Source organism: Drosophila sulfurigaster, chromosome 3 (genome assembly GCF_023558435.1).
Source record: "Drosophila sulfurigaster albostrigata strain 15112-1811.04 chromosome 3, ASM2355843v2, whole genome shotgun sequence".
Lineage (NCBI taxonomy): Eukaryota > Metazoa > Arthropoda > Insecta > Diptera > Drosophilidae > Drosophila > Drosophila sulfurigaster.
In genome coordinates this window covers 34,137,870-34,150,520 of record NC_084883.1, presented here as the reverse complement: position 1 = coordinate 34,150,520, position 12,651 = coordinate 34,137,870, and the positions used below count along the sequence as shown (strand labels likewise).

The following is a 12,651-nucleotide window of genomic DNA, read 5'->3' as shown; positions in this document are numbered from 1 at the left end:
TGCTTTCTATATTTATTATTTTTATTTTTTTTAGAGAACATTTTAAAAGGTATATAAGGAGGGTTTCTTGCTACTTATTTGTTTTATTTTATTTGAGTTTATTTATAAGCTTTGTGCTTAAATGCTGCTGTCCAAAAAGCGGTGCAAACAAAACGATGTCCATTAACTTTGCCCAGCACAAGATGTCCTTATTTGCTGAGGGTTGTCCTTCTGCTCCTTATTTTTATTTGCTACAATTACGTGGCAACGAAGCTGCTATTTTTTTGCTCCCGTCCTGCCTTTTTTTCATTCTACTTATTGTGGATAACAAATTATGCCGCATCAGCAGCTTAAACGATTCGAATGTATCCTTAACCTGGACAGTTTCGCCTGGCTAAGCCTGTCACAGGATTGCCCAGTTCATCTGTCAAATGTCAGACAAGTGGAGGGATTGGGATTGAGTTTGTGCTCAGCGTTTGCATTAACTAAATTAAGTGCTCGTTGTCCTGTTTTCGTCCTGTTCTCTGCGCTTGGCTGATGCATAATTTGTTAATTTAGCAATTGCTTGTTCTTCTACTTGATTTTCCTAGCTGTCTTGGTGAGTAAATTAGTTAAGCGGATTGAACTGTTTTCCCAATGCGAGATACTTTCTGCTGTCCCTTCCTCTTGATGTTTCCTTCCTTCGTTCACTTGATGTTTCACTTTGTGCACCCCTCAAAACATTTGCCTAACATTTCAAAACAAAATGCTAATTGCGAATTAATTGTGCACTGCAGCTAAAAACAACAAACTGAGCAGAGAGAGAGGAAAAAGCCTAAAAAAAAACAAACAGTCACTCCAAGAGTCGTGCAATGAAAGCTTAGCAAAGAGCCAAATAAGCGTTAAATGTTGCAAAAATAACAAAAACTCGAGCGAGCTCAGATCCTTTTGCTTCCACTCTTGCCACATATGGCACAAACACACATGTGGCACACTCAACTCAAGAGTGGAAAAAGGAAAATAAAATGGTATGAAGGTTGAGACTACGAATGTGGCCGAGTCTGTGGCAATGCAAACAAATTAGTCATCATTAGCGTTTGGCTGCAGCACATTCATTCATTCAGCGCTCTGAGGCAATGAGCTGGGGCAGATTTGCGTTAAATAAGCGCACTTAATGCGATTACAATAAAACCAAAAAGCAACAGTAGCAGCAACAAGAAATATCAAAAGCGTCGCTTGCAAATTGAAGTCAAAAGCGTAAAAGCGCATTTGCAACAATTATTAAAAACAAAATATCAACTGGAAATGGAAAGGAAAGTAAAAACTGTCCAACGAGCGTGGACAACTGACAAATGCAGCCTGAAAATTCACTTTGAACCATTTGTGCATGAATGAACCTGCACCCGACATTCACACTCACACTCATACTCACTCTCCCACTCACTCATATTCATTCACAACACTCACACATTGCTTCCATGCATGGCCGCAGCTGCGTTGACCAAATCTGATACCAAACAACTGGTTTGAGGTTGCGCCTTTTTGTACTCCCGCCGAGTGGTCATAAAAATCGACCGCAAAAGAGGCATCACAAAAAAAGGGGTTTTCCGCTTCTGTCTAAATGCAGTGATCCAAGAGATCATTGAGTCTGGCATGGAGACTTGAGCATGTTCAAGTTAGATGCAGCTTATAGATGAATAGCTATTAAGCAAAGAACACTTGTGGTTTAGATAAAGAGTAATTTCATTTTGCATGATTGCGGATTAATGGAATATTAAATCTTATATTAACCTGTGAACATTTTGTGATTTTTGAAATTTGATAAATTTATTCACAAATGCATAATTGTTCAGACAAAATCTTCATTCTTTAAAGAGAATATTCCTTCCAAACACGAATTAAAAATTTTTGCTCGTACTTTATCTCTCTTATTAATCATTTTTTAAATTTAAATATATGTGTTTTTCAAATTTTGTAAATTATGTAATTGGCGATTGAAAAGAAATGTTTGGTACATACAATAATTACTATGATTCTTGAAAATTTAATTTATTTTATAAGCTATTTAGGAAATACTTTTTTATGGGCAAAACCTATTACGGGTATTAGTTGCTTTAGCTGATAATCTGGTATATTTTGCACTCCATGGTATATTTTAAATGCAATACTATATTAATATACAAAATATATTCCTATTATATATTTTTAGTATTTTGTATGTTATATTTAAAGCTTATATTAATATACCAAATACCTATTACGGGTATTAGTTTCTTTAGCTGATAATCTGGTATATTTTGCACTTTATGGTATATTTTAAATGTAATACTATATTAATATACCAAATATATTCATATTATATAGTTTTAGTATTTTGTATGTTATATTTAAAACTTATATTAATATACCAAATATTGTAGTATTTTGTTATATACTAATTTGATATATTTTAAAATAAATACTGCACTGTTTTGATTTTATTCACAATGTTTTATATCATATAGCATTCTTGGCATACATTGCATTTCTTTCTACATAAGAAAATACAAAATTTGCTTTTATTCAGTACACATACTTTGTGCCTTTCTATAGCGTATCAGTTAGTCGCCTCTCACTGTCTTGTTTCCTTGGCATCTCGAGCATAAAACTCGGTCTCGTTCTCACTGTGGACCATATAAAAAGCACATTCCCATTCAGATTCGCATTCAGCATTTGAATGCAACTTTTGCTGTTGCATACCACACGGCGCTTTGACCAAAAGAACGCCTCAGCGAGTCTGGCATGTGTGGCACAGTACTAACTGCATAAAGTACTTAGCCTTCATACCTAACATGCATCTATGTCGCTCTTATCCAACGACTACTGTACCTTAAAAAACTTTTGTGGCTGCTGCGAACGTAGCACAGCTTTTTGGGGGGCACGACGACAACATATGTTCACGCCTCGTTGGACGCCATAATTATAACAAAAATGTAGCCAAGTGTAGAGCGGAGTCGGAGAAGAAGAGGGCGTGGCACTGTGTACTATTGTCGGAAGTGGTTTTTGTTTGGTTTTGTTGTTTTTTTGTGGTGTTTTTTTGAAGTTGCGACTTCACTAAATGGCAATTAATTGAGAAACAGCTGGGATTTGGCATCTTCTATAATAACACCGAACAAATCTCACAGCCACAGAATACGAGGATTATTACACTTTGCGTTTAACTAATTGTATGCCATAACATTGCCCATACTTCACCCTTTTTGAGCAGAAGAACGAAGAGCCCATTAAAATCAATTTGAGTCTGACAAAAGCCCGAGAACCAGCTCGATGTAATCACCATGACGAACTCGCTCGTGGCATCAGCTGCACTCACTCAGTCACTCAGTCCCTCACTCACTCAGTCACTCAGTCAGTCATGTCAGTCATGTCAAATGTCACACACAAAGCGCATTCATAACGCGAAAAAATTAGCGGGCAACCGGGTAAGGAAATATTGCCCAATCAGCTTGGCTACGGGAAGCGACCTTTTTGGTCGTCAAGCAGCTGTCATAATGATGGACAAAGTGCATCAGCAGAAGGAGTCGGAGTCGGAGTTAGAGTTGTAGTCATAGTCGGAGGCTGTGGCAGTGGCAAGGATTGTGGCACACATGGAGACAAAATGCTGACAACTTTTGTGGCGGTCGCGACGCGGGCATAAATTACAAAAAGCAATTACAACGCCAAAAACACACTCAGTACTAATCATGTGAAGGGTGTGCGATGGGTGTGTGCGATGGGTGTATGTGTGTGGGTGGGTGTGGCAAGCACAGCTGTGCGCCATCTAGTGTTCAAAAATTGCGCACTAATTGCGCACAATTTGCGCGATGCGAGGCCACAACACGATCCGGGCCCAGAGTCGTGGTCATTAGCCCGCTGAGCTTCGCTCTGATGTGCTGGGCAGTTAAACTGCCTTTATGAGTTATTGTCAAAGTATCTCAAGGGACACACACACACACAACATAAAGGCCTCGAAACAGAGGACGACGACGGATCCACGCCTTTTATCACCTCGAGTCCACTTAATTACCATGAAAATTTATAGGCCAAAATAGGCGTTGAGCATTTTAAATGCCGTTGAAAGAATCAACTTGAAAGCAGTTAACAATTCGAATTAATTACATGCGCAGGGCAATCAAAAATTATTACAAAATCATAAATATTTTGGACTCGTATGAATATGTCAAACGGGGTGAGAAAATGTGATGGAAAGGGGAAAAATTTTCTATAAGTTAATGTAGAAAATGTATGAACGCAAAACGATCAAGTAAAGCAGAAATAGTTGTTATCATATCAGCTGAAGTAATTACCAGGAATTGAGGAAATTTGGTAAGGGATGAAGAAGGAAGAAGATAAAATAATAAAGAGCTACAATAACTAACGTTTAATGTTCATGGTCATGTTTCCTCAAATAAATACAGAAAAATAGTTAACTTTATTCAATATCAATAGATTTTGATACAAACTTTAATTGAAGTTTTAAAATAGAGTTTGTGTGAATTCACAACAACAACCGAATAATAATAGATAATCATAATATAAATTTTAGAAATTACTTTGTAATATTTATTATTAGAAAATATTTATGTAAGCATATATTTCTGTTCCTGTATTTTTCCTTTAAATTCACAATTTATTTACGATAAAGAAAAAGCCTTATTCATGCCCAACATGCTTTGCAGTTCGATCAACAATTGTTCGAGGCAATTCAAATTAATTTCATTTGATTTAAATAAAAGTGCGCTGGGAGAAATTACGATAATGGCTTCCGCGGATGGGGTTAAATGTGAAATAACAGAAATTACATAAATTATATAATTTAATTTATATTTACGAGCAAACATTGAATTCAAGCTTCCACTCCCCCAACTGCTGATGCATATGTGAGGCTATAAAAAATACTCGTAGCTCGTTTCCTGTATAGATTACGCGTCCAGACAACTTGGCGTCCTCCTCCTTCTTGGCCAACTACAACTCGAGCTACTCCTGCTTGCAGTTCCCTTCTTCTATTCAAATTTTTGGGCTTTATCTATTTTATGGGCAAGTGTGTGAGAAAAGTCTGGTAGCCAGTTTTTATATACTTTGATTTCGTCGATGCTGCTGCTGCCTTTAGTTTTACGGTCTCGCGCATCTTTTACGAGCAGCTGACGATAAGAGCGGATTGATAAGAGACGCGTTTGCCATACGTGGAAAGCAGCGCAAATTTTTTAATGCCCCATTTGCATTGGCACATAAAATAGAATATGCAAAAAACACAAAAGATGGGCGGAGTGTGGCGACAACGACTCGAAGCGCATAAAAGACTATTTGACGACGCCATGTGTTGCATATTTCATGGCGTTTTAACTCGAAATGCATAAAAATGTCCAAAAACTAGTCACTCAACCGAGTAAAATACTTGATGAGCTGAGTGGCCATAAAAAGTAAAACATTTCCAATTTAAATGTTCAAGACAATAAATATGCATTCCTAGAAACTTTTTGCGTAATTTATTTGTATATACATATGTATGTTAACATGCAATATGTTTTCTCGCTACACTTGCACCTACGTCCGATAATCAAGTCTAATTGGCACACATTCCCAGCCGCAGCAAGTCGCAGCATGAGTCATGCTACTCATGCCACAAGCAAGACTCACACCACTTGAGGAAAATATTAGTGCAACTAAGACGATAGACAAATAATGACATAAGCAAACGAAGAGAATACACGTTACTGCGTGTCCAGAAGAGTCTACAACGCACCTACTGAACCGAGGCGAAAAATCAAAGATCTCAACGACCTGCAGATAGTCTTTATCTGTCCATAAAATCTATGACTACTACAAAAAAAAAGGGGCGAAAATTACTCAAATAAAAAAAGAGCATAACGCACTGACATGTTTGTACAAGACACAAACACACAGAGAAATCAACGCTGGCCAAACAAAAGGAACAATCAAATAAATTAAACAAAGGCCAAGCGAAAGAGCGTCCGAAGAAGGTCCACACATCTGTTTTTTTGATTTTCGGTTTGTCGGGTAGAACAATCTTATCGGCATATCGCCGTGTATCTTTTTTTTGCGTTGAGTGTGTGTTGCTTGGAGCTGAGGTACCCTACCAAGATCGAGTCGAGTTTCCCCCTTCCATTCCCTCTGCTGGCAAACACAATTTCAATCCGAATCCGAACAGTTATGCACATGTTGTACCCAAAGACAAGACGCGACGAGACTAAACCCCACACAGCAAACAGTCGTTAAACAACATTAAATGGGTCTCGTTTTTGGTGTGCCTCCCTCCCCTTCCCCTTCGTCTTTCCCCACCACAATTCCACTGCCAAGTGCATTGGCTGGATGAGTCATCGCTTGGTTGGTTGATTCTCTCTCTCTCTCTTTCTGCGTTTGTGCCTGGGAAACGGCAAAGCTTCCGCGATCACTCGTTTTGTAGACGGGCCGACGATCGTCGTCGACGTCGACGTCGTCTGCCTAAGCAGCAACTCAATGACAGGCGTTACAAAATGCGGCAAGTTAATGACCCATGTGCAACGGATCACCCAGCAATTGTCTTTGTTTCGCTGCTTTCTAAATGGAAAACAAATACATATAAAAAAAAAATGTATATTTCTGTCTGAAGTTGGGGCCACCAGTAGAGGAGCTCATAAAAAATTAATACAAATTACACGAATTGGGGAAAATATGGAGGGAGAGAAAGAGATTGTTAACCATTGCAGCGAGATAAGCAGGGCGAAACTGAAACTGAGACTGAGATGGAATAACAACGCTGTCTGGAAGGGAAGGAGGTGGCAAAGCGTAGATTAATACCGCAGCAGCTTAATGAAGTTGATAGACAGAACAGGAGAAAGAGATAGTGATAGCTGAAATAGAAAGAGATGCGTCAAATGAAAAGAATAAAACATGATTAAAAGGTGAAAAGGAATGTGTAACGTTTGATTATTTGAACATAAAAAAATTGAATAAAGAAATGTCAATTTGGTAAATCGAGATGTTTTCTTTTTAAAATTTTAAAATTTATATTTATATTTCAAAGACTAAGATGAGAGTTAGAAATAAATATGATTAAAAGGAAGTACTAATTTAAAATTTGAATTTCCCCAACATATTGCAATTATGTGAAATAATGTGAAATTAAAGGATTGAGAAACGTTCGTTTGCGGTTTTTAATTTCACTTTACTGGACTGTCTATATTTATGTAGATAGATCAGAGATGCAAAAGGAATGCGTAAGCTGAAAAGAATGCAAAAAAGTGGAAAACCTGTTGATAAAGCTTTAGGTGGAAGGATTGAGAAGCTCTTGCTTGTCGCTTTCAATTTCACTTTAGTTTTAGGTAGATAGATCAGAGATGCGAAAAATACGTAAGCTGAAAAGAATAGATCATGACTAAAAGAGGGAAAGTTACTTGTGTAAGTTTGATTATTTCAACATAACGAAATTTTATGAAATAATTCATGTTGGATACATCGAGAAAATGCTGTTTGGGTTTTTTTTTTCGATCAAGATTTAAATTTTAAAAGTCTTTTGTAAAGTGTGCTTATCCTAACATAATGAAATTGATAAGTAAATGACGAAATTGATGTGTTATGTTTTTACTGATGTTTAAAAATTGTTTGAAAATAATAAAGTTATTTTATAGACTTTTTAATTGTGTTAATAATGAGCCGAAGAAAGTCAATTGGGAAGATTAATTATGATCGGTCTGATTAAGGGCCGGAAAGTTCTTTCGAAGCTCGTATAAATAATAATTAAGTGAAATTGGACCAAATAAATCAAACCGTACAAATTGAGAAAAGGACCAGAAAGATCGAGAACAATTTGTTCAGGCGTTGAAAAATGAAAGTCAGTTAGACAAAGACAAACCTGTCGAAAGAAAGCTCAAAAATAAGATGATTCCACAACAATTAAATTAAATTGTCAGACAGAAAGCCAGTTAGAACGAAACAGAGCAGCGATAATGTGGGAATGATATTGATATATAAAAATAACATATAAACGAAGCGATCGAAAGAGTAAAAGAGAGTAATTCAAAGTGAGAGAAATGGCAAAGATCGCGCTCACAATGCGATGAAATGGAGAGCAACAAAGTTATTTAGAAAGAGAGGCAGATAAAAAAGAGAGTAAGGAAGAGAGAGAAAGAGGGAAACTCCAAAGAAATATTACGCAAGTCGCGCGCTTATTGGTATTACTCATTAGCATACAAGTATTACTGGGTTTATATGTATATCGCTTAAACATATATAATATAAAATTTTGAGGCAGTCCCCGACGAGACGACAACGTCACAATGACAAAGACGAAGACACGTCAGAGGGCCAGAAGAAAGAGCTTCACATTTGCTGCTGTAACATTAAATTGTTTTGGTGCTTGGTAACTTAAAATGTCTCATGAAAGTAAAGGGAAAAACTCATTGAAGATTGACATACTTTGATGAAATGGGAACACGCGTCAGAGATGCGGTGGATCATGTGGGTCATTTGACATGCAGATTGAAAACTCAATTAAAAGCTAATTTGACACATTCACTTTCAATAATGTAAAAGCTAAACTATGAAATTGAATTGAAACTTTATGATTTCAAAAATCAGTAAACAAATTGCATTTCCATGCAATTAGCTATGCAAATTGATACCGACAACAAAGTTATATGGGTTTTGAAAAGCCATCAACCCCAAATATGTTATATGAAGTTCTGTCACAGTTAATGTGTTGACACACGTCGCTTCACATTGACTACACAATTTAAATAATCAAAATTGCAATAATTACCCGCATGACCAGCAAGTAAGTCGATCGAAGGAATCGATGGTATCATGTAATCCTTTAAGAAAACAAGAAATCCACCCAGATTTATATCTCTTGAGAAACAGCCCTCTTACGCTTCATTAATGTCATTCGAAATGTCGAAACGCTTATCTCAAGGAACATCACAAAGAAAATTGTTCCAATTATGGTTTGCTAATGCGCAAATTACCGACGGCAAAACGCACCGTTTGAAGAGGTTAAGAGTGCGTTTTGAAGGGCCAAGCAATGATTTGAACATAAACTATGTTATAACTCGAAAAGCAGACCAAGCATAACCGAGGCTCCACCCAGAAAATGCTGATTCATAAAATAGCCGCCACGTCGCGGTTAGGTTAGCCCATTAAATAAGGTCTCTGACCAAACTCCGCCCCACAAACACAAAAAAAAAAAAAAACTGAAGTTGAGTAGCCCAAAAAGGAAAAAAAATATACACCAAAATAGAAGAAGCACACACAAAAACTCCAACCTGCGTAGAGTTTGTTGGTTCGAAAGAGAGCAAATGTTGTTGCTGTCTCTGTCTGGCACAAAATGTTGCCCGGCGTTTTTGGTAAATAAGCCACGCCTTTCAAATTTATGTTGCCGTCGCGAACCCGGAAAACCAAGAAGGAAGACGAAAAGAAAAAAAAACAACAACAACTATGCAGCGACTTTGTCGCTTGTGCGAATGGGAAAGAAAATGTTGAGAGTGTAAGGCGAATGTTAGCGAGTAGTTCTGCCAACAATAGACCTAGAGCAACCCCTAAGTGGAAGTTGTGTAACACAGATAGACACTTGAGACACTACAGCTCGAGATTGTGTGCGTGGGTCAGAGATAAGTGACGACATTGTGGGTGGAGTCTCAGTCACTGAATTTGGCCAGTCAATACTCGAATACAACTTTAGATGAGTTGACTGTAACGTATTTTGCCATAATTTCATCACAATGAAAAGAACCGTTAGCATTTTAATAACAATAAATTAATCACTTTCACAAAATCCCATTGCAAAATGAATCTTCACTTCCGCGTTGCTTTCTTTTTAGAATTGGATGAATAATATTGTTTATTTTCTGACCTCTGGCGAATTACAAACTTCTTCAAGGATTTGTGAAATTATTCTCTGACTAATTAGAAACTCCTTTTAAGGCTTAATAAGTCATACTTCCTACTCCTTAAAATAGTTGAGGTTAAATATAAAGTTATACGCCGTAAAACCCACAACCTATGATTAATGCAAGATTAAGAATTATGAATGAAATAATTACACATTTTGCATGTCAATGTACTGAAATTTAGTGCAATTAATATTATATTAAATTGGGGAAGCTCCCAAATATTCCATGTTCGTTTAGTAACGATATCGTTTTCGATCCGTTCCGCTCAGATTCATGCAAATTGCGAACAAAATAAAAAATCTATAGATGCACACAATAAGTGGACGAGCCTTTTGTTGACAGAGAATTGAAAAAAAAATAAGAAAATTACGTATTCGTATAGAATGCATTTATGACAGACATCAATTACTTAAATGCGTCTTTCTAGTCGGAAGCAATGGGTGGGAAACACTTGTAAAACATGCAAAAAATGTGCTGATAAAGAAATCGCTGAAAGGCTCGTCAAATAAAATAAAAATCGAGAACCTGATACAAATTCTATATATGCAATAATATAATTATTGTACTTGTTGTTGAATCGAATACATATAGGTTTCTGTGTATTCATAATGAGAACTCAACTTTGCCCACTTGCCGATATTTCAAGATGAGTTTTTGCTCCCTTTTTGCTGCCAGACAGGCGTTTGTCATGCGACGACGATTTAATACAATTAATATGCTAACTGTACTTCTCGCCACATACAGTTACAACAAAGGCGACGCCTTACAACACACACACACACGCACACACTAACAAAAAAAGCACCCTCCCACACACACTCGAACACACTTGGTAACAAGCGCAAGGTGGCAGAGCCGCCTGGCAACAACAATACAAAATTTTTTTGGTGGCGGCCACTCAAAATAAAAATACGAATGAAGCGATGTCAACAAAAATACCAAAACAAAAAATTGAAGCACAGCGAGCGCCAACGAGAGCAGCAGCGACAGCAACTGAGGCCTACGCTGAGCACACAAGAGCAGAGCGAGACAGCGACAGCAAACACACAAAACAACGCGCGCTGAGAGTTAGCTCAGCAGCAGCAGCAGAAGCAGCAGTAGCAGCAACCGCGAGCGAGAACGAGAGCAAGCGCAGGAGAGAGAGCCAGAGCAACTAGTGCGAGAGCTGAGTGCGGAGGTATAAAAGCGCGCACAGCTCGCTCACGGCATACAGTTTGAAGTAAGCCAACGAAGCGTGCGGACGTGCGCAACCAAACAGAGCAGCAAACCAGAACAAAGTGAACGAACCCAAATTGCCGCATATTTGACGTGTGCGTAAACGGCAGCAGCAGCAGTAATAACAACAACAAAGAATTTGTGTAGTTAATTTATTCATTGTGTGCGTTGACGTGCGAATCTGCAAAGAGAAAGTCTTGAGTCATCTGCAGAAGAAAGACATACATTAATAATTACAAACAATTGTGCAATTGGAAACAAAGGAACAAGTTTCCTTTGATAGCATCAACAACAACAACAACAACACCAACAAATTCATCACATCTCCGATCTTGACAATGGCTGTGGCCTTCTACATACCCGACCAGGCAACGTTGCTGCGCAAGGCTGAAGAGCAGGAGCAGCAGCTGTTGCGCCTACGTCACTGGCAAATGGCCACAATGGTGCTGAACACCATTCGCCAGATGATGGATTCGACGGCAAGTCAGTGCCTGCAGCGAGCGGGACGCAAGTGCGGCAAGTGGCGCAAACCATCGCAATAAAACAGAAACGCAGCCTTGAGTAAACCACAAACATTTACTACAATCTACTACTACTACTACGGCAACCACAACTACAACTACAACTGGAACAACAACTACTACAGTCAACACTCAGTACAAGCACAAGGAACAACAAGTTGCCGTCGGAGTACTTCACCGACGGCAGAAGAAGAACTGAAGTCTTTATGATTTTCCTTAAATCATTTTTCCAAAATTACAACAAACAACCCCTCTTAAGTTTACTCATCAAAGCGATTGTGATAATGGTTTTGTTTCTACCCAGCAACAAGAAGAGCATCGATGACATCAAGAACATATAGCTTCGATTTAGCAATATTTGATTTTTGATATATGTATGTATATTTAAATCTTATTATCGAAACACTTATGTATTAGTTTGTAAGTTTTTTTTGTAAGCGAGAAAATTTTTGTAAAAGCTGACAAAGAGATTATACAGAATCCCGATATAATTATTTATAAGGTTTGCTAAAAATTGCATCAATTTTTTGTCAAACAAAAAAACAAAATAAAAAGAAAACGAAAACGAAATTCATTTCTCTTATTTCTTGGGAGGGAATTGATGACGTCGTTTCAGGAAATTTTGGAAGCCATAAAATACATTTGTCAATATCGGAAATAAATAAATCACTTTAAATCGGAAGATACATAAATTAAACAGAAATATATACATATTTGCATTTCTTTAAATTTATATCTAGACATTGTTCAGCCGACACAATACATTTTAATCTTTGGGAACAAAGAAAAATTCTCGACGCTGCTGAAATGCCAAGTGCCGACGGCTTTCGATCACATTGAGATTATACCATTTCAGTTTGTTGCTGACATCTCAACACGATGTTGTTCTATATAATATGTAAATTAAATAAAATAATATATTTTTCAGCGTTAGCTAAATTAATTTGATTGTATTTTATATTAAATTAGGTTAGAATAAAGATTCTTAATTCTTATTAGGATTTTACCTTTTTGAGGCACAATTCATACAACAAACTTTCAGATAATCATTT

General features: G+C 37.3%; 1 protein-coding gene across 1 annotated transcript; it reads left to right on the top strand.

Moving 5' to 3' along the window:
* Positions 1–11,069: 11,069 nt before the first annotated feature.
* On the top strand, positions 11,070–12,158 carry LOC133842926 (cell death protein rpr). The gene has a single exon (XM_062276232.1). It carries the CDS (start codon positions 11,417–11,419, stop codon positions 11,618–11,620), a length of 204 nt encoding a protein of 67 aa, XP_062132216.1. The 5' UTR covers positions 11,070–11,416; the 3' UTR covers positions 11,621–12,158.
* The last annotated feature ends 493 nt before the right edge of the window (positions 12,159–12,651 follow it).

Bases quoted from the DNA above. Each gene is read 5' to 3' on its own strand.
- LOC133842926 (XM_062276232.1), top strand. From the start codon at position 11,417: ATGGCTGTGGCCTTCTACATACCCGACCAGGCAACGTTGCTGCGCAAG.